Consider the following 20,710-nt stretch of genomic DNA (forward strand, 5'->3'; position numbering starts at 1 on the left):
TTAACAAATGCTTCTTGTCCCACATTTGGTCAGTGTGTATATATACCTGAGCAGTGGGGCAGCGGGCCACTCCAATGGCCACTGAGCTGACAAGTGAGTGACGAGTCTCCTATGAGCTGGCGCTCTCCGTAGCAGGAATATTGCACGGTAGAGCCAAAGGTGAACTTTTTTCCAATCATCACTCCGTGTGGAGGTATACCCGGGTGTCCGCAGTCCACCTCTGCAGCACACACATAAGAATGTCAATGGAAGAAGAAAGGGTTGGAGGAATTTGGGCTATTTCACGGCTCGGTACCCGTTCATAACATAGGCAGCCGCTTCACCATTTCATGCTTCTGAAAATGCCCACCGGATCGCTACGAGAACAAAAAATACACATGCCGCTCGCTCCTTTATTTGATCCCACCAGGGTGCACCTATTGAACGGCTCTTCTTACTAGGACCCTATTGTGTTTATTGTTACTATTATTTTCTCCTCCGTAAACAGCCGAAGCATTGTACATTTCAGAGCGATCTACACAAATACGTAGGGAGGCATACTACGCAACAGCCCACGAGGTCCAAAAATGTCTCTTGGCGATATGTGCTCAACCGAAGAGGAAGTCTGCCATTTGGAATTCCCTTTGAAATTCACCATTGTTTTTGGGCCTTTCGTATTTGAACAAACTCCTCCTTTATTCAACGGTCTTCAAACGTCGAAGCTTCTTACCGATGCATTCGGGCAGAGGTTTGTCCCAGTGGCCGACTGGTAGGCAGGTGAGCACGGAGGAGCCAAAGAGATAATATCCGGGGTTGCAATCGTAGAACACCACGCTGCCAAAGGTGAAGTTTCCGTGCTCAATCTTGCTCTCACGAATTGAATTGGCAGGGATGCCGGGGTCTGTGCAGTTCACCGCTGAATGGAACAAGTCAAGTTGAAGCCCCGAATCACAGTCACATGTGCAAAATTGACAACGAGTCCCAACACGAGAAGAAGATGCCGAATTTGCGACGTAAATGCCCAAACGGTCAGACGCGGGCGACTTTGGCACCTCGCCCAGTTCCGCTCCCCTGCGATGAGTCGCGTCGTTCGCGGCCACAGTGATCCTCTACCGCTGATTACCTGCCGGCGGCCCATCTATCAGAGGATTCGCGTGCCCGTGTTCCGGTGGTACCTTGACATGTTGCGGGCTGCTGGCTCCACTGGCGGTTGGCCTGGCACTGGGCTGAAGAAGGCCCTTCCCGTGTATAACCTTTGTCACAGGAGAAGCGCACCACGTCGTTGTAGTTAAAGCCATCGCCCACGGTGCGTCCGTAGATGGGGCTGCCGGGGTGGCCGCACGTGACGGCTGGGATGGACGAGGAGAAAAGTAAGCCAGCAAGTTATTACGAGGCCCCATAGGGTGGTGTTCACTGACATCTTTCCAGAATTATCATGAGCATCACATTGCTTCCACAGCACAGCACAGCACAGCACAGCACAGCACAGCACAGCACAGCACAGCAGGGGAACAAAGGCTCTGCATTGGATGTGTTTGTTTGGGCAAGTGATGGCGGGCTTGTCTTTCAGAGGCTCAATAGCTAATTATCAGACAACAATTCATCAAATGGACTGATATTAGCCAACAAATTCACTGGGCTGCTGCTTGCTCTCAATCATAGTGACCACTCGAGGGACTCCTTCACAGCCTACCACGTCACGATGACACAGTGTTAGCTGGAGGCAAAAGAAGAGGAAGCCGGCAGGAAACAGCACTACTTTTAGCCGGACAAAAACTTATAGCCACGAAATGTTGAAATTGAGAAGTGCTGTTTCTGTCACATCTCTCTGTTTTCTTTCCTAAGTTAATGCAAGAAGGCCGGAGGCGGAATCCAACCCGCGACCTCTGCGCACACTGTGAGGCGGACGCGCTAACCCGTCGACCGCCATGCCGCCGGTTGGCTCGCATATTTACTCAAATGACCGTTTTGCGCGTCTCCTACTAAATATGCTGGAAATATAGTGTGTATATATATATATATATATATATATATATATAGCTATATATATATATATAGCTATAGATATATATATAGCTATAGATATCTATATATCTATAGATATACAGAGATATACCTGCGTGTACCTTTTTGCCTCCAGCTAAGCCACGCCCCCGCGGCCATTGTTTATTGTTCAGGCGCAAGGACATAAAACAATGTACACAAGGCGGCCCCGCCCGCTGGAGTACTTACAGATACACACTGGAAGTTGTCCAGACCAGTCGTGGTCTTGCTGGCATATCCGGACGGAGGAGCCGATGAGCCGGAATCCGCCGTTGCACTGGTAAACCACTGTGTCTCTGTAGCCAAAGTTCTCGCCGATCACCTGCCCGTTCACGATCTCCTCGGGAATGCCGCAATGACCGGCTTGAGGGAAGAAGAAGAAGCAGCATTTATAGATTTCAGGCAGGACCGTGAGAAACATAACATTAGCAGGACCAATACATGCACATTTAGGTAGGCCGTAAAAAGGCGTCTTCCCCAGCAGTTTCCGTCTTCTGGCCGACTCCAAAGTCCCAAAAGTTTGACGACACTTACCGAGGCAGCGAGTCTCTGTTCCGCTCCAAAGTCCAGACAGGAGACACTCTCTAACAGTGGATCCGGTTAAAACATAGCCAAGGTTGCAGCTGAAAATGGCTGAGGCTCCAAACGTAATCTGGGTCCCAATTTTCTTCCCATTCGGGGGAACGGGCAGGTCGCCGCATGAAACGACTGCAAGAGATAAAGACGTCGAAGGTGAGGGAGAGCACGGAGGACGCGCGGCGACAGCCGACCGCGTTTCAAATCGAAACAATACGATGACGATGTTTATGTGTTGCCTTTGGAATGATCCAATGGACACACTACACTGCTCATCGTTTTGTATTGCAGATACTAAACACACGCAGCCGCTTGCGAGTCCGTGCGGAATGAAACGTTTATTGCGCAAGTTGGCTTACAGCCATCCCTCGCCCAGACAAAATGGTCCGATAGTCTTCACAGGCAGCACAATCAGGGTGTTTAGCAATATGTAGTATGTTTTGCCATTTCAAAATCTATAAGAAACTGTCCTTGAATAAAATACGCATGGAGGTCAGGCTTTAGCACAAAAGTGACTCACTGAAAGTCAAAGAAACACCATGTTTCTCTCAGGCTGAAACAAATCGATGAAAAATAAGCCACTTGAAACAGGGTAACTGCGTATTCATTTCCAAACAGCCATTCTAGTCTACAAAGCTCAGCATACAGTGCGCTTGGATCTCAATAACATTTCTGACTCGTCACCTCCTAGAATTGAATTTGACAGCCCCCCCCCCCCCCTTTATATAAAGAAAACAAACTCACTTCTGCATCTGGGCCTTTCGTTTCTCCAACTCCAAACCCCGTTGGCCAGGCACTGGATGTGAGCGGGACCCATCCGGAAGTACCCCGGGTTGCAGGTGAAGATTATTTTGGTGCCATATTCATAGGAAGAGCCATTGACCACACTCCATTTGCCATGGTCCAGCGAAAAGGAACTGAGACTAGGGCACATTGTAACTGAACCAAAAGCAAAGACATTGGAATTAGTCAAATGTGCTGACATCTGTCGCTCCACATATGGACAGAATTTCCAGGTGCGGTCCAGGCATTCAGGGTGTCTGGTCCAACTCCAGTCCTCGAAAGCCGCCGTCCTGCTTCTTTTAGAACTTTACTCCGACAATAAAAAATAAAAAAGCGGGACAACAATACGGGACCGTCCTGAATTGTTTACAACTGTTGAACTGTCGAGCGAGACGGCAATTAACAACTATCAGGTTGACTACTCTTGTCGGAGATGGAGGGCGTCCACTCAAACCGGAGCCAGTGGCGTTAGCCGCGCCGCACACAAGACGAGCAGCCAAACATTGTTCAGTGGAAACAAGTGGACCATATAGAAAGCATAGAAAGGATTTCTTCCGCTCCAGCTGTGTTTATGATACTCACGGATGCATCTGGGTATTTTGTTGTGGTTGCTCCAGCTACCATCTGCTTGGCACACTGTGGTCGTTAACTCTTTTGAGGACAGCCGGTAACCGCTGTCGCAAAAATAGGTCACCCGTGTCCCGACGGAATAATCGGCAGCAAGAACTCCTCCGTTGGCTGGCGCGGTGGGTACGCCGCATGACACGGCTGCAGAAAAGGAAAGGACATTTGTTAACGTCAACTTTCCTTTCCAGGTTTTGTCAAGTGTGGAAAGTTTGGCAGTTTAGTCAAAGCCCAAACTTGAATCATCAAATGATCTATTTGTGCTGACTTCAAGCAAATAGATGTTGGAGCTATTTCCACACGATAGCAGTAGCATACAGGTACTACCTATCAGAGGACTCGGTTGACTTTCATTCATTATTCATGACATGGTTTACTTGACACCCTCAGATGATGCTGCAAAGCTATTTTCCCCACAATGGATCCACATATTACATGTTACGTGATTGCATGGTATCAGTTGAATGGATGGTGTTTTCCACCTGCTGCCGCTGCTGCCGCTGCTGCTGCTGCTGTTTACTCCCACATGGAGTATGTGTGTGTGCGTGCGTGTACTCAGGCAGACTTAAATGCAGACGTGTGCACTTCAAATGACCCAATCGGGCCAATTGGCGAAAGACAGTTGCAGACTGTGCGTGCCGGTGTAAAATCAGGAGATTGACAGAAGATGGCCAAATGGATTCTTGTTTGCTTTTTGACAGCGGCTGACCATCAAATCAACTTTGCAGCCAGACTCAAGTGTTAGAAGAGCTCACCTTGGCAGGCGGGAACTGGCACATCCCACGTGTAGAAGCCGTAGGCGCTTTTCTTGCATACGGCTGTGCCCTTTCCTATCAGCTTGTAGCCCCTGTCGCAGGCCCAGCGCACTGCGCTGTTAACATGACCCCCACTTTGACTGACCACAAACCCATGTTGCGGAGAGTCAGGGGTACTGCAGTACATGGCTGGAAACAATCAAAAAGTCCAATAAGATTGGATGCGAATCAAACGGCGGGGAGAGCGAGCGCCGAAACAAGCGGGCAAAAAAAAAGAAAAGATAAAAGCCCCAAGGCCAATCGAGTCAAAAGGTGAGCCTTCTTTACAAAATGCATCACGTTGACTAGTCGTGTATCAAATGGAATGGAGACATGGCATGAAAAATGCATCTCTTTTGTGCCTTCCCATTATTATTGATGCAACTCAAATGGAAGAGGAGTCCCAATTGCCTAGCACCACCTGCGTTATTAAACAGACAATAAAGAATTGAAAGCATTTGGAAGGGGAGGAGTGCAAAACATGCAAGCATGTGCTTTCTTTCCCTCGGCTTGCTTTTCACATTGCGTGCGCCGCCTTCCTTTCATACACACTGATGACAAGAGCATATATGACAGAAACTTTGAGAAGAGAAAAGAATCATCAAACGGATACATACTTTGATACTCACCCACATATCGGATGTGGAAACCGCGTCGGTTGGTGCCGTGGTCGGACGACCAGCGCAGCAGGAGCTGATGGCCGCTGGTGGTCAGACGGAACGGCGTCTCCATGTCACCGCTGAGTGACGCCAGGCTCTGGCTGTAGATGTTTGGACCTGCGAGAGGGACGAGTTTTGCGTTTAACCTTTGCTCCCTTTCAAAATGCCCCAAATAGCCAGCCCTCTTGTGCATTTTCAGTTGTTCCCAAGTACAAGGCCAACTTCGGTTACAATCGATTGTTCAACTCCTTTTGGGTCAGTCAATATCCAGTTGGCCGACGGCCATAATGAGACATTTACAAGCACAGCCATGGCAATTAGGGTCTGTTTGATGCCATGAGGAGGAACATATGAGTGGAGGGAGCTCTGCAAACCAACCATCAAATATTTCCAAAATATCAAACTCCTTTTCTGTCTGGAAGAGTTGGAAGTGCAGCGAAATGTTGTAGCCCTTCTCCACACTGATCAGCCAGGAGCACATCTGGAGGTTGGGGTAGTTTTCCGGGTAGCCCGGGCTCAGGATTACTCCCGACGAGTCGAACCGGACTTCGTGAGCAGGGCATTGGACTGAAGAAAAGAAAAGAAAAGAAAAGAAAAGAAAAGAGAAAAAAAAGAAATAACAAGCCAGAAAGTGAAAGAGAAGAACAGGGAAGTATGAAATACTCGTCTTAAAGAACCAACCTTGACACACTGGCGGGGGTCTATCCATCTGGAGTCGCTCTCCAAGCCGACAGGTTAGAATCTCACTGCCTACCAACGTGAAGCCCGGCAGGCACGAGTACCGAATGATGTCCCCTGGAAGGCCGTTGACGCACGCACGCACGCACGCACGCACGCACGCACGCACGCACACACGCACGCACACATAGGTAGGTCAGAGCTACGAATGGGGGGATAAGAGAAACATCCCTTTCTCACAACAGACTAGCTAGCAAACGCAGCAGGCATTTCACATTTGGCACTTTGATTTGAGCGTGGCCACACCGGCGCAGGCCTCCAATGAATATACGTAGATGACAGCGAAAAAAGGAAATAAAAAGTAGCACAGCATTTCAAGAATGGAGGGCAAAGGAAGCAACCTATTTCAAAGTGGTTGTCCTCAGTCAGAAGAGTAGCGTTGGCAACAGGAGGGGGCGGCTGACATGTTCTCAGTTGGTACGCTGCAGAGCGGAGGGGACGGGACACTCATTAGGAGAGAATCGCCATTAGATCAGAAGTGACCACCTTACTCTGTTGAAGATCTTGTGAGTAAGGGGCCTTTAAGATTGCAAAACTTGCTGGTACGAAAGGGAAAGGTACCGTAGTAATTGAGCACAAAAAAGCCGCTGGTACTGAAGTCACTGTGGAACTTGATGAGAATCTGATTGGCAGTGGTGGATACGCCTTCCTGTACCGAGCTGCCGCTGAATTGACCGATCTGAGGTGAGGTCTGGTCGGGTCCGTCCCTGAAGGTAATGGGTGAAACAAGTAAATATAAATCAATCAATCAACCCGTCAATGTAAATACATCAATAAATAACCCGTACATATGAATTTTCAACCAATCATGTTTGCAAGATAACGGTAGGTCAAAGGTCAGCGCTCACAGAAGAAACTTATTCATTCAGGTTTGCTAATTGTGACCAAGAAACCATTGCTTCTCCGATCCAAACGTACTTCAAACATCATATCCTTTTCGTTGCACTAATCAGCTCTTGTTTCATCAGATTTTGCGTCTCTCTCTCTCTCTCTCTCTCTCTCCATCGAACGGAACATCGCGGTGAGTAGTAGTCAATTCAAGGAAAGAGACAGATAAAGCCAGAGCAGGTACTTACCACACAGTGATGTAGTCATAGATTGGCTCAGTGTTGAGAATAGAAAAATGGATGGAGATGCCATAACCGGGAGCTACTCTGACATTCCACATGCAATCCTGGAAGTGCGGGTATTCCGATGGGTGTCCGGGAGAGTATATTGTGCCATTCATTGAGGTTACATTTCCACCGCAGAGAGCTGCGAGTACAAGAAAACATGCCGCCAATTTGATCATCATGCTGGGACAATAACCGCAGCAGCATGTTATTGAGCCATCAAGGGGGAACTGAGCATCGTAAGCACTTGTCACAAATGCACTGCGTGGCACGCCATGGCACGGCACGCCACGCCACGGCACGCCACGCCACGCCACGCAGTGCATTTCGCGGCATGCTTGTCGCACTACGTTGCAGTAGATTGGTAGTGAGGACAAAAAGAAGATGCTTGCCAGCCAATCACCTTCACAGCGAGGTACGGGGTGATTCCACTTTCTGCTGACTCCGTGCAGGCAGGTGAGCGATGGCTCCCCGAGCAACGTAAAACCCGGGAGGCACTCAAAAGTAATAGTCGTCCCCACGCTGTAGTCTTGGCCCATCACCACGCCGTTACGGAACGGCCGTGGATCCGGGCATCTTTGGAGCTCGTACGCTGTTCAAAAAGAATCGGTGAAATGAAAGAGGTGGCGAAAACAATACTGCGCCAGCCATGTTGCAACACTGTCCAATTCTAGGTGCTCTTTTAACATGACCTTTTAGTGACTGCATTTGCCACAGTGAAACCCCCTTGACCTTACCTTGATAGACAATGTGGAAGCCAGGCTTGTTTTGCGAGTAATCACTGTGGAAGAAGAGCGTCGTCTCGTGGGTGGTGCTGAACAGAGAGTTAGGTACCAGTGAGCCGCTGAACCTATCAATTACGCTTCCGCTCTCCAAGCTCCCGCTGCGCACTTCAACATAGTCATGAACTGGCTCTGTGGAGAAGTTCAAAAACTGCAGATGGATGCCTGCAAAAAAGAAGAGGAGGATACTAAAACAAAAAAAACAATTGCCACTGCAAGGCAAGATCCCCAAACATCAATCTGTTTGGGGCTTTTATACGCAAAATGTCTTATCAATCCAAAGTATGAGGGGTAAGAAGGAGCAAGACAATCTTGTAACCCGATTGAATCCTCAAACTGCTGCCACCATCTTAGATTAAGAGAGGACTGAGGTTGCACACTTAGGTGGTAACTGGCCCAAATGGCCCATGTTCTCCATTTCAGGTTCAGGTTGAAATGTACCCTTTAAGGAGATACAGTGCCAACAGTTCTGCGATGGTTAAAAAGAGGAAGATTGATTTTCAAAATGTACATCAAGGAGGCAGCTCTTTTTTCTATCAACAAAATAAGGAAGCGCCATTAGAGAGAGAGAGGGGAGAGAGAGAGAGAGAGAGAGAGAGAAAGAAAGAAAGAGAGAAAGAGAAAGCGAGAGAGAAAGAGAAAGAGAAAGAGAAAGAGAAAGAGAGAGAGAAATAGGGGCACGCTCAGTGTCACACACCAAAGCCAATAGGAAGCCGAACTCTCCAGCTGCAGTCCAGGCTGCTCTGGTAATTCCCCGGAAAGCCTGGGCTGAGTATGACGCCGCTGAAATCGGACATAGAGCCGCCGCACTGAGCTGAGGAAGAGCAACCGAGGAGAGGCAACCAGTCATTTTTTATGCACCGCGCTTCTTGTTACGTCATCCATGGCCAGGCGAGGAGCCAGCCAGACAGACAGACAGACAGACAGACAGATCGATAGATAGATAGCAGCCCAACCCCAGCGTGGGTCAAACCATACGTCAACATTAAGAATTAATAGTTGTCACGCAGCGCGTACGTGCATTATGATGTCCATACGAGTCATCGTTCAGGTTGTCAAGTATGGAGAAGAAATTAGAAAGACGGCTTTTGATACGCTCTGAAATGTCCAATGAATGAAATACCTTACCTAAACACAATGGTACAGGGTAATTCCACCTTCTGACAGGACCAGGCATGCATGTGATATATGCATGACCCTGTTTGGGAAAAGGCACAGAAATGCAACACACTAGCAAGAGTTTGAGTGCAAGCAAACGCATACTGTCGATATTCACTCGCTTCAGCTCTTTAACAATACTACGTTGGGCTAAGTCATCCCAGCTTTGGTGGCATAGCATAGCATAGCATAGCGGCCGGTTGCTTTGTGAATGCTTTCCCCTACCTGTAGCGAGAAGCCTTCATCACACTGGAAGGAAACCATGTCGCCTACATTGTAGCGATCTCCCACTTTGTGGCCGTTCGTGGGGAGCTGCGGTTCGGGGCACGAATCCAAACCTATTGCTTAGGAAAGAGTCACAACACGCACTCATTCGGACGGAGGAGCCAACACCAAGAGAAAGAGACCGCTGGCGGGTGCTTTTTACACAACATTTCATGGTCCCGCAGCTGTTGAACATTGGAGGAAAACCAAAGCAAATGTTTCATGACACAGTGCCTGGCCTAAATGTTCTTTTAATCACATCGTAACGGGGTTTAAAAAGGTTAGCCTGTCATTTCGTGGCTCTAATTGCAATAATCTTCAAAGTTGCCGTGTGAAGCCAAAATCCCCAAAGGCCTGCTTGGCGTGAGCATTGAGCGCCGGGAGATTGATGACACAACAACTTGCCAGGAGAGACATGGAGCAAAAGTCATCTCCGTCCCTGGTTCTGGCCAAATTTGCTAGACATGTCTTTAGCCTGAAAATATGAAAAGATTGGCCATCGGTGCCCCGCCCGGTACCTGCGTACTCCAAATGGAAGCCAGCGGCCGAGACACTGATGTCAGACTGAAAGGTCAGGTAGAGATTGTTTGATGTGCTGTTCAGTAGTTGAGGAATGGTCGTGCCTGGATGGTAGGGGAGAAAGCGAGAAGAGAAAGAAAGCACAGCGCTCACAAAAATGTAATCGATAAAGTGGGTAGGGGAGGACGAGCTTCTTTGGCCACGGTTCGTTCCTCAAAGAGCACGTCAAATGTCATGGGCTGCGAATGGCCACCTTTGTGCTGCTTCCAGGAACTTGTGACTTGCCGTATGACATGCACTTGAATCCGTTTTACCTGAGTAGCTACCAAGCCTCGGAGCATTGGCATCGATACCGTCGAAAAAATCCAGAGAATCCCAATTGTGCTCTGTTGCAAAGGTCACCACTTGAATCTAGAAGAGACGGTCAACAGAAGAGTGAGCCACGGAAGGAAGCAAGCAAATTGCCACCAATGAAAATCAAATTGGACAAAACAAATTGCCACCAAGGAACATCAAACGGGGCAAGGCTAGATCTCACTTGGATGCCGGCTCCCTCTGGAACCGTTATTCTCCAAGCACAGTTCAGATAGTTGGCATATGGCTCTGGGTATCCAGGAGAGAGAATAGTGCCTCTGCGGCCCGTCAGAACCCCTCCGCAGGGAACTGGACAGAAAGAGAATTGTGGGAAGGACACGTGGCTTTGCTTTAAACAACAAAATGCAAGCTGATATCATGGGATTCAGGAAGCGCTGGAAAATCACTCCACTTTATGCCTGAACAGAAGAGAAAGCTGTTGCTGAGGAAGGCTGCCTCTTGTACTCCAAACTGTTTTGGAGCAGAAGTTGACACCCTAGCCCACATGAGCGAATGCCACATCAGGTTCAAAATTGTGTGTTGCACTGTGCATAAACACTTCAGCCTTCAAGTGAAATGTTATCCCCTGCTGGATAATACTATATTTTCTTGGTGACTGCTATCCGTCTTGACTTTTCGCTATTGGGACTTGAACACCTGCTTCTTAGTTACAAATAACATCTGGTTCGGAAACGTGAACACGCCATATAGGCATCAAATTGAAACTTGGGCATTTGCAGAAAGAAATGAACACGACCCTGGGACAGTCATGGCGCAAGTTTCACCACCTCGCTCGGGCACCCTGACGAGACGGCAACACTTGCCACTTTGGAAAACACAATTGTTCGCAGCTCAGCGGGCGAGGGACTTGAGAATGCGTGCACGTGCAAGTGAGCAATATGCAATGTTGAAAGGTCACTGCGAAGCAAATCATTCACAGCCACCTCCTCCAAATGGGCTCCATCGTTCCACCGACCGGGCATGTTTTGGGCATGTGGGAAGAAAGCAGAGTACCCGAAGAAAAGCCCAGCAAGCACGGGGAGAACGCCGGCGGGGCCGCAATGGCAACCGAGAATCCGCCCGCTACCCACCGTGACCGACATTATTTGATGTGGCCAGACAGCGCTGCTTACCGACACACGCGGGGACCGTGCCATTCCACTGGGCCAGCGCGTTGGGCACGGCCTCACACTTGATGGCAGTGGCGCCGTGCAGCGTGTAGCCCGGATTGCATTCAAACAGCACCACCATACTGGTGCCGAAATCGTTGCCGACGCGCTTCCCGAAACGGGGCTCGGGAACTGAGCTACACTGAGAGGAACTTGTTCTGGGGACGGCTAGAAAGAGGGAGGGAGGGAGGGAGGGAGGGAGGGAGGGAGGTAGGGAGGGAAGTAGGGAGGGAGAGAGGGAGCAGAGCAAAATAGTGGCGGGTGGGAGCATGTGCGAAAGAGAGACAATGGCAGAGGGGTTAGGGTTAGAACATGGCAAGTCCCTTCTCGTGCCATGCATGCACCATTGTTTTCTGCTCTGCCTGAATAAGCAGCCAGACTGAAAATCATCCTCCTATGTGCCGCTACGCCGCACACAATCGTGGAATGAGTGCCAGGCTGCCTGGCTGCCTGGCTGCCTGGCTGCCTGGCTGCCTGGCTGCCTGGCTGCCTGGCTGCCTGGCTGCCTGGCTGCCTGGCTGCCTGGCTGCCTGGCTGCCTGGCTGCCTGGCTGCCTGGCTGCCTGGCAATCATCTGCAATAGCAATTAGCCTCATTGAACCTTCAGGCTCAATCAAGGCAGCTCATATCAAAGCTTACCTTGGTAAACAAAATGAAAGCCTTTTGCCGTGTCAATTCCGTTGGAGCTAAACTTCAGGGTTACCTTGTTCCCCGAGCTCAAAGGGAGCGTCTCCCCTGAAACGGAAAAGCCAATGACACACCTCAAATATTTACTTCCACACAATGTCGTTGCTCAATTCCACTTGTTTACATCAAGATATTAGAAATGGAGCTCGTTTATTATAACTGAAACCCCTAAGGTGATGTGATTCTTTTTAACTGGACAACAGGATTCTGGATCCCGGTCGTTCAGAAGAGAACACGCAGATACACGCACGCACGCGCACACACACACACACAAGCACAATACTTACAAATTGTATTGTGTTTTTCTTTTTTTTTTTACCTGAATGGGAACCATAAATCGATGAGAGAAGCGATGAATCCGTCGAGGATCCGTCATAGATCTCAACAACATCACTGGCTAGTGTATGAAACACCACAAACTGCCCAAACAATACTGCAAGCAAAAGAAGAAAAACAAATGAGAATTGCATACCAAGTAAAATGACTGAGGTTTTACATTGAAGTATGTTGTACATGAAGTCAATTTGTGTGTGTGTGTGTGCGGGGGATTATTGACTATACATCCCTTAAACAAGGAGACTCAAGTGAAGTGATTTTTCTGCCAAATAACATTGAGAGAAACACAAGTGCTTACCAAAGTCGCCTGGGACAAAGATGTCATAGACGCAGCTCTGTCCTCTGGTGTAATTATGCGGATAATTCGGGGACAGCACCGTGCCCTCTGAACCGGTGAAGTGGCCGCCGCAGGGAGCTGAAGTGACAGGAAAACAAGCAACAGAGATACACTTCACAAATGGAGCATTTTCAACACCTAGGGAAATCAAGCAATACTCCGCAAACGCACGCACATTAGCATTTTCATCACAAAATGACAACACGGTGTAGTAGCGAGATGCCACAATCATTTTTCATTTGAGAGACTCTTTAGGGCCACTGCGAGCTCCGAATAGACAGGAAGAGCAGCTCGGCTGGCTGGCTGGCTGGCAAGTGCTTCAGCCTTCCAAATAGTATTTCAAAACGGAATACATTCAGCGTGGCTGCGTCGACCAGTCATTACTTGTCCCAAAACATTTCGGATCGGGCCAAAAGTGCAATTTTAAAGTCAAATCCAGAGACCAGTCATGCTATGTCTGGAGTATATTGTCTGTAAGGAAGGGCGGCCAAGCGAGGGAGGGGATGGGGACATTTGCAGTGGCCGCTGAGTTGTTGGAGCAAGTCTTTGCACCACATTGACATTGACGTGTCCCTTTCAAGCATTTGCCCTCTCAAGTGCACACTACACATGCTCTCGAGAGCCGCTGAGATCGTTGTCTTTCAAATCCTGTGCAAACTAGACACTTTGGCTGACAATTTATTGGCAAGTTATGAAGATTCACTGCAAATGAAGGGCAATTCATACAATACTCCTGGTTTTGTCCCAAGCAAACAATCCATTCATACATTTTTAGGAGCGTGACTGCATGGCTTTCCGCCACCCGCATTCCAAAATGTCGCGTTTCAGCGAGAGACTATTTGGTTTGCGTTTGACCCTCTCCCACGGCTTGCTTCCGTGCGCATCCCGTCGTCACGCCGCAGAGCACTTATCGGCGCTCGGCAGCTCTGCCTCGCTCGCTCGCTCGCTGGCTCTCACCTTGACAAGTCGGCTTGCTTCGATCCCATTCCGGTCTCTTGCTGTCGCCCATGACGCAGGTCAAAGTGGAGTAGCCTTCCAAGAGGTATCCGGGCTCGCAATGAAACGTAACCATGGATCCCAGCTTGTAATCGGTGCCCATTTTGGTGCCGTTCATCACATTGCCCGGATCAAAACAGGCCTCCCGCAGTTTGGCTGCCAATCACAAGACGAGGTTCACAAGAGGACTGCTGTGCCAGCCAGTAAACACAAGACGTTTGCAGTAAACGCAAGACACATTACTGCTCCGTATCGCCAGGGATGACCGAAAGGTCAACTCGTTAAAAAACATCAAGAGTTGTAAATGATAAGTGCAGTCTTGCGGAAAACAAAACAAAACATCCATCCATCCATCCATCCAACAATATAGTCAACCTCAAACATGCACAAAATAGCGCACGTGCAGAGCATCTCCACAGTACCTTTGTACTCCAAATGAAAGCCAGTGTAGCTCACAGAGCCGTCGCTACGAAATGCCAGGAACATGAAGTTGGAGGAGCTCTCGATCTTCTCGGGCAGTTTGCTATCCTGAAAAGTGCCAATCAGACGAGCGCTGCTCTCTGGTCCGTCGTAGACGTACAAGAAATCGTAGTTGGGCTCGATACTGAAGCTGCAAGACAATCAAACCAAAAAGAAAGAAATGAATGGAAATGGCTTAGCGCTAATTGCATTTGGGTCCAACCATTTCAAATGGATGCCTCAACCCTTTCACAAAGCGGAAAAATGTTCATGTTTATTTTGCAAGGCAAAAGGAAGAGAAATGAAACATGCGACCAATGCTCATGAAAAAATACTCCAGAGTGAAGTGAAGGACGAGCTCATCTTAGAGCCTGCCAGACTTGCTGCGACGCGCCTAATTCCTGATTAATAATGGAAGGCTTGTGAGTATCATGCAGCATAGTAAATGACTGCCATCTCTTCCTGCAAGGCACACTCAAATGAGGTGATTTCCAGCAGATATCATCCATGGGCTTTTGCAGCATCTCTCACACACCTCTGACGCACGTGTGTTTCTTCTGCCAAAAGACAAACTAGGGCTGCATGGTTCAAATCCCCTCTTGTCACTGAGCTGAATATAGTACCTGATAAAAGCCAAGGAGATGACATAGTCAGAGTGGACAGCGATCAGCCAATCACAGTCTTTACTGTGTGGGTAGGGGTGTGGGTAGTTGGGTGACAGGAGGAATCCAGAAGAGCCAGTCACGTTCCCCCCACAAGGAGCTGCAGAAGAATAAAGAGCAGAGGCAATAGATTGAAGATTTGCAAATATTTAGAAATGCACTTTAGCAGACGCACACTTGCAGCGCTCAAGTAAAAGCAGTTCTTGAGCGCAAATTAGCCAGAGACGTAAATGCGCACAGTGGTGTCGAGTGGATTTGTCCACCTAATTAGAGCAAAAATGAGATGCTGCCATCGGCCCTCTCTCACTCGGTCACTTTGACTCATCGGTCTCCCTGCCTCCCTCCCGATCGCACATTTCTCACCAATGCAGCTCGGTGGGCTGGGTTGCCAGTAGTATCTATTTTCCACTTGGATGCAGGTGATTTTGCTCTCCCCCTGCAATTCATATCCCGAATCACAAGAGAAGGTGACACAGTCGCCAGGCTCCCGCCCTTCCCCTACACGACTGCCGTTCATGGGAACGCCCGGATCTCTGCAGGCGGTGGCAAGAGAACCTAAGGAAAGAAAGGCGGGCAAAAGTAGAGGCGTCCTTCGTTAGCATTAGCGTACAACCGTTGTGGATTGAAGAAAAGACTCACTGGAGAAGTCGATGGCAAAGCCAGACTTGGTGATGTAAAAATCCGTTTCAAACTGAACGGTGACCACGTTGAGAGTGGAGTGAATTCCCTCGGGCAGCAGCGAGCCGCTCACTTCCTTTAGAGACATTTCATTTTCCGGAGGCCCGTCCCACACCTTCAGAATATCGTGCGACGCCTCCGTGTCGAAAGCCAGAAACTGGAGGCTGCCAGAGGAGAAAGAACCGCGTGGTCATCAATTCACGCTTGTGGCAACGACTAAAAGCAGTGGAGCCAAATTAGACTCCAGTCAAAACCAAAATACAACAAATGAAAAAAAAAGAATGCAAATTTGCAGGTGGCAAGCCAATAGCACGGCTGGCTCAACTCGAGCTCCGATAAGAAGCCCAACCTTTTGCTTCAACTCCTCGGCCGCTCGAAAAGTGTCACGTCTGCGCTCCACCTGCACCCTGGCCGGCCAGCCGGCCGATGGGCGCGAGTCGGCGCTCATTGCCTGCCACCTGTTACTCATCGGGGCGTTGGTCAACCTAAATGCCGCCCGCCTTCCACTCGCTCCTTGTCACTTCATAAGCGGAGTTACCTGACAATATTTCCAGAGATGACCTCGATGGTCCACGTGCACCTCAGGTTGTTGTCGTAGGGAAAGGGGTAACCGGGTGAAAGGATGCGCCCTGAAGATTTGCCCTTAAAATTGCCACCGCACTCCGCTGAATGTGAACGCACACAAAAATATATTGGAGATTTTTGTTTCCCCCATCCTTCCAGTCATACATCATGTCGGGCGGGGTGTCTCTCCACTGTACGCCGCACGGGAAGGTCGACGGGCTTACCTATACATGATGGTAGAGCGCTGTCCCAGGCCCTTCTCTCTCCAGTCATGCACTTGAGCGTTTGACTGCCGTGAAGGGTGTAACCTTGGTCACAGCCGTAGGAGACGGCGCTTCCAGCAAAGTGACCCCGGTCGCTGACTTTAAAGCCAAATTGGGGCACGCCGGGTTCGTCGCAATGGGATAGCTCAATACCTGAAGGAGTCATATTCAGGTACGTGAGAAAAAAAACAACGGCAGTGACACATTTGTATCCGTCGCTAATTTGGACCACAGTTTTTCTTCGGTGTTGTTAATGGCCATTGATTGCCAAGTAATGAGGGCATTTTATGATGCTGCAGTAAAGGATAGCTTCTTCAAATTGAATGATGGCTAGAGTGGACTTTTCAAGCCTTAAGCGCCGCACAAATGGGAGGTGCGCTCTCGTTTCAAGGCGGCGGCAGCGGCGGCAGCAGCGGCAGATTTACAGTCTGGCCTTAACGTGAGCTCTTTGCCCATGCCAGATGTTACGGTAGCATTACAAGTGTCGTGCCCAGTAGAGTAAATCAGAAGCGGCTCACATTGAATAAAAACCATGAAGCCAGATTTCATGTTCAGAGGAACAATCAAAGTGGTCATACTATTAACTTTTCCCCCTTTAAATAGCCAGCGAGCGAGCGAGCGAGCCGCCCTCCTAATGAGCTAAAAGACAATCATGGAAACGGCGAGAATTGCATTGGCTTTTGGAATCCACCACGCTGTGCCAAAATGCTTAAGTATTAAAGACGGCAAGGAAGGGTGAGATTGAAATGAAAAGGGTTGGGTTGTTTTTTTTTGCTGCATGCCTTAAAGCAAGGAAATGAAGTAAGTGCAACTTACTATTGTATTTGAGGCGAAAACCTGCGGCTGTTCCTTCCTGGTCAGAGTAGAATTCCAACCACATGTCATTGGAAGTGCTGCTCAGCGAGAGACCTTGCATGGACGTGCCCGTGTATGCGCTGAGGAGTGCGGCTGCGCCGTCTTTACCATCGTACACCTGCCGCCGCGGGCAGAGGAAACACAACCGCCGTTTGTGCCATTCACTCTGGTGGCCATGGCGCAGCAAGTCCAATGTCCCAAATTCAAGGCAGGAGACCAGAAGTCCTCTGACTTGATATTGGGGACAAATTGGGCTGCTGGAATGCATTTTGTCAAGCAGCATTGCTTTACGTAAGCGCAGAAAACATACTATCATTGCCACAAGAGCCCAGCCAGCCCGCCACAGTGGGACGGATGGCTGACACGCGCTACTGATCACACACACACACACACACACACACACACACACACACACCATTAGACATCTGCACTACAAAGACAGAGCTCCTGCAGAGATAGAGGCAAATCTGCATCACTCATTTGATTCATCGACTCATGCTAAGGCTTCCGAGGCTGCAAAGTAGCTTCGGCTTTGCACAAAAAGTCTTTAGCCGTTTCCATGGAATAAAAAATGTCCGTATTCATTTTGAAAAGCTGATCTGGCAAAAGAGAGCAGCACCTTCTTTACCTTGAGGACGTCACCTTGTGCAAGTTGAAAGGCGACGGCTGTGACGTTGATGCCTTTGCCTTTTTCAACATGAATACTGTACACGCATTCGTGGTTGTTGTCGTATGGCGACGGATAGTTTGGCGACAAAAGAACACCCTCATTTTTCCAGATGGTTGATCCGCATTCAGCTGAAAACAAACAAACAAACAAACAAACAAACAAACGCATAATTAACACACAAAGAGAGATAAATGGAGAGTAGGGCAACAAGAGTATTCTTAGCACTAAGCGCCCTTCAGCTCGCTAACGTTTGGAGTGTGAAAGTGGTTGCGATATCTCTTGAGAAATGGCCTAACCAGAAAACATCTCCGTATGATGCGCTGCACTTGTAACTTGGATATCAATGCAATACTGCATCAATGAATACCTCTCAATCAAAATGATGACTATTATCTTTGCAGCGACAGAGATCATACTAGAACTCTCTTTGGATTCATGCTGTGGATAATTGATGGAAAGATCATATCTGTGCTTCCCTTGGTTTGTAGCAAAACACTTTGGTTTCCTCTTTTTCCAATGAGCAAAAAGGAACCGGTTTTGAAGATCCTTGTTTGCTTCAGTAGCATGGGGGGAATCGTGGTGATTTGCTCGCTGCTCTAAAAACGTCTCGCATGAGGCTGGAATTGCTCGATTGTGAGCAATGACTTTGCTAACTTCAATACTCTGATGTAAGACTTTGAGTGGGAAGAGAAGCGATAGATGTATGGGGATTTTCCTTTTTGCTCGATCCATTCCAAGCAGCGGCAGCGGCAGCGGCATTTGTGTCCTTCAATCTAACGTGAATATTTCAAAGTAGGAAGCCAATTCAACAAGGAGCGTTCAGAAGAAGCTTCCCCCGTTGTTTACAGCACAGCCGTGCAACAGTCCATTGCAGTGCGTGCACTTGACCGGTGAGCCAAGAATCCGATTTTGCATTTCACGCAAACTAATTCAGGGTGTGATGAGACAGCAAATGACAAAATGCCTTTGCTATGAAATGTCAGCACACTAGCTCACGAGTCAGCTATTACACGGTGCCTACGGGCTGGATGGATGCTACCGTCCGTCTCTCAAGTAGTAGAGTTGGAACGCAAAGAAGGAAGGGAGTGTACCGGAGAGGAAAGAATGACTGCAACGTACCCACACACCTTGGCAGAGGGGCACTCCACATCCGGCGGCCACCTCCCAGGCACGCAATCTCCTTTGCCCCCTGCAGCCGATAGCCGGCGTTGCAATGAAACAGAAGGGTGTCGCCGATGCCAAAGGCGGAGCCCGCGTGGCGGCCGAAGCGAGGTGCCCCGGGGTCCTGACAGGGCTCCAGGTCATACTCTACAAATCAGGACATTGCAAACTCATCAACTGTCATCCTTGGCTGTTTTCCTAATGCAGTCAATTGGATGGCAAAGGTCATTTGCATAGCTTGGCCGTTCGGTTGGCTTCCGCTGCGCTCTTCCTGTCATTGGACCACATCGCAATCAATGTGGCGCATTTCAAAGATCATGAAAGGTTCAATCTTGAGAGCATGTAAGGACAAAGGATTGCACATGCATACAGACAAAAGAACACACGGTCATTTCATGACTATTCACAAGTTAGTCTTGGCTCGAGCGAACAGCAGGAAAACATTTGGCCGTAGCAATGAAGCACCCTTGCGCTGGCTCGCTGGCTCTCATACCTGAGAAGGAAATGTTGAATCCCTGAAGAGATATGGAGAAGTCTGAAATGAAGCGGAGCTGCGCTTTGAAGTTGCCGTACAGGCCCGCGTTAACCAGAGCCGGCCTCTCCGACCCGGTGAGTCGAGCCAGCGGCTGAGCGAAGCTGCCGTTTTCTGTTATTAGAAGATAGTCGTGGTGATCCTCCAGGTGGAAGGAGTGGAAGGTGAATTGGACACCTTGGAGGGGAAAAGAAGGAAGAGACCCGTCGCAATCATTTACAAACGCATTGTGCGAGCCAAAGGATCTCTGGCCGCGTGGCCCACCTTTTCCATGGCCGACCTCCACGCTCCACGTGCAGTTGAGGGAGTTTGGATAGAGCTCAGGGTAGCCGGGCGAGAGGATGACGCCGCTGGGCCCTTTGATATCCCCGCCGCAAGATGCTGAAGAGAAGATAATGAATGATGAATGCTGCTTGGGGGAGAGGAAAAGTGTAAATGAAGCCATAAATCCCCCACCTGAAGTGAAAGGAGCAATTTGGATGAATAATGCATTTCAGTCACATCACATCCTACTTTGGATTTTACGACTACCTGTAATTCTGCCAACACACCGGTTTTTTTTGTTCCTCCGGCTTGTTTCAACGCAACCTCTCTCTACCCAGACAATAAATCCTACATCTATATATTTCACAAATGTCACTGAAATGTGGTCAGAAAACAGCATATTGCAATGGCCATTAACCGACACAAGCATACTTAGGGGATTCAATCCGTTTCATTGCGCTCATTACTTTCAATGGATTTTCAAGTCTTTCCATACAAATGAGATTAGCTCAATGCGCCATTTAACTCGAGTCAGTACGGGAAGATCGTCCGGTGGCAACCACCCAACGGCGCCCGTCTGGCACGGAGACTCTTTAAAAAAGTCACATTTGCTGTGCATACAGTCTTAGATGTAGGTATGTGCGATTATTGCATTTCTATTTTCTAATTCCAATCACACGGCATGGCATGGCA

General features: G+C 48.8%; 1 protein-coding gene across 1 annotated transcript in view; it reads right to left on the reverse strand.

Annotated features, from left to right (window-relative positions):
- The window catches only part of LOC133160645 (CUB and sushi domain-containing protein 3-like), a 48,504-nt gene that overhangs the window by 12,076 nt on the left and 15,718 nt on the right, over positions 1–20,710 (reverse strand). Inside the window, exons 19-56 of the mRNA XM_061288493.1 lie at positions 20,018–20,134; positions 19,715–19,930; positions 19,180–19,368; positions 18,019–18,188; positions 17,352–17,508; positions 16,497–16,688; positions 16,247–16,373; positions 15,670–15,872; positions 15,394–15,585; positions 14,992–15,130; positions 14,332–14,519; positions 13,871–14,065; positions 12,875–12,991; positions 12,560–12,673; positions 12,193–12,288; positions 11,519–11,722; positions 10,570–10,694; positions 10,346–10,442; positions 10,031–10,135; positions 9,474–9,592; positions 9,219–9,288; positions 8,788–8,904; positions 8,046–8,255; positions 7,712–7,900; positions 7,273–7,450; positions 6,758–6,903; positions 6,538–6,618; positions 6,140–6,253; positions 5,837–6,025; positions 5,417–5,575; positions 4,761–4,949; positions 3,964–4,149; positions 3,343–3,537; positions 2,557–2,730; positions 2,212–2,385; positions 1,155–1,328; positions 710–895; positions 47–220 (exon numbers count right to left, since the gene is read on the reverse strand). Of these exons, the coding sequence (XP_061144477.1) occupies positions 47–220; positions 710–895; positions 1,155–1,328; positions 2,212–2,385; positions 2,557–2,730; positions 3,343–3,537; positions 3,964–4,149; positions 4,761–4,949; positions 5,417–5,575; positions 5,837–6,025; positions 6,140–6,253; positions 6,538–6,618; positions 6,758–6,903; positions 7,273–7,450; positions 7,712–7,900; positions 8,046–8,255; positions 8,788–8,904; positions 9,219–9,288; positions 9,474–9,592; positions 10,031–10,135; positions 10,346–10,442; positions 10,570–10,694; positions 11,519–11,722; positions 12,193–12,288; positions 12,560–12,673; positions 12,875–12,991; positions 13,871–14,065; positions 14,332–14,519; positions 14,992–15,130; positions 15,394–15,585; positions 15,670–15,872; positions 16,247–16,373; positions 16,497–16,688; positions 17,352–17,508; positions 18,019–18,188; positions 19,180–19,368; positions 19,715–19,930; positions 20,018–20,134 (5,967 nt within the window). The remainder of the gene's footprint in view (positions 1–46; positions 221–709; positions 896–1,154; positions 1,329–2,211; positions 2,386–2,556; positions 2,731–3,342; positions 3,538–3,963; positions 4,150–4,760; positions 4,950–5,416; positions 5,576–5,836; positions 6,026–6,139; positions 6,254–6,537; positions 6,619–6,757; positions 6,904–7,272; positions 7,451–7,711; positions 7,901–8,045; positions 8,256–8,787; positions 8,905–9,218; positions 9,289–9,473; positions 9,593–10,030; positions 10,136–10,345; positions 10,443–10,569; positions 10,695–11,518; positions 11,723–12,192; positions 12,289–12,559; positions 12,674–12,874; positions 12,992–13,870; positions 14,066–14,331; positions 14,520–14,991; positions 15,131–15,393; positions 15,586–15,669; positions 15,873–16,246; positions 16,374–16,496; positions 16,689–17,351; positions 17,509–18,018; positions 18,189–19,179; positions 19,369–19,714; positions 19,931–20,017; positions 20,135–20,710) is intronic.

This window comes from Syngnathus typhle, linkage group LG10 (genome assembly GCF_033458585.1).
Source record: "Syngnathus typhle isolate RoL2023-S1 ecotype Sweden linkage group LG10, RoL_Styp_1.0, whole genome shotgun sequence".
Classification (NCBI taxonomy): Eukaryota; Metazoa; Chordata; class Actinopteri; order Syngnathiformes; family Syngnathidae; genus Syngnathus; species Syngnathus typhle.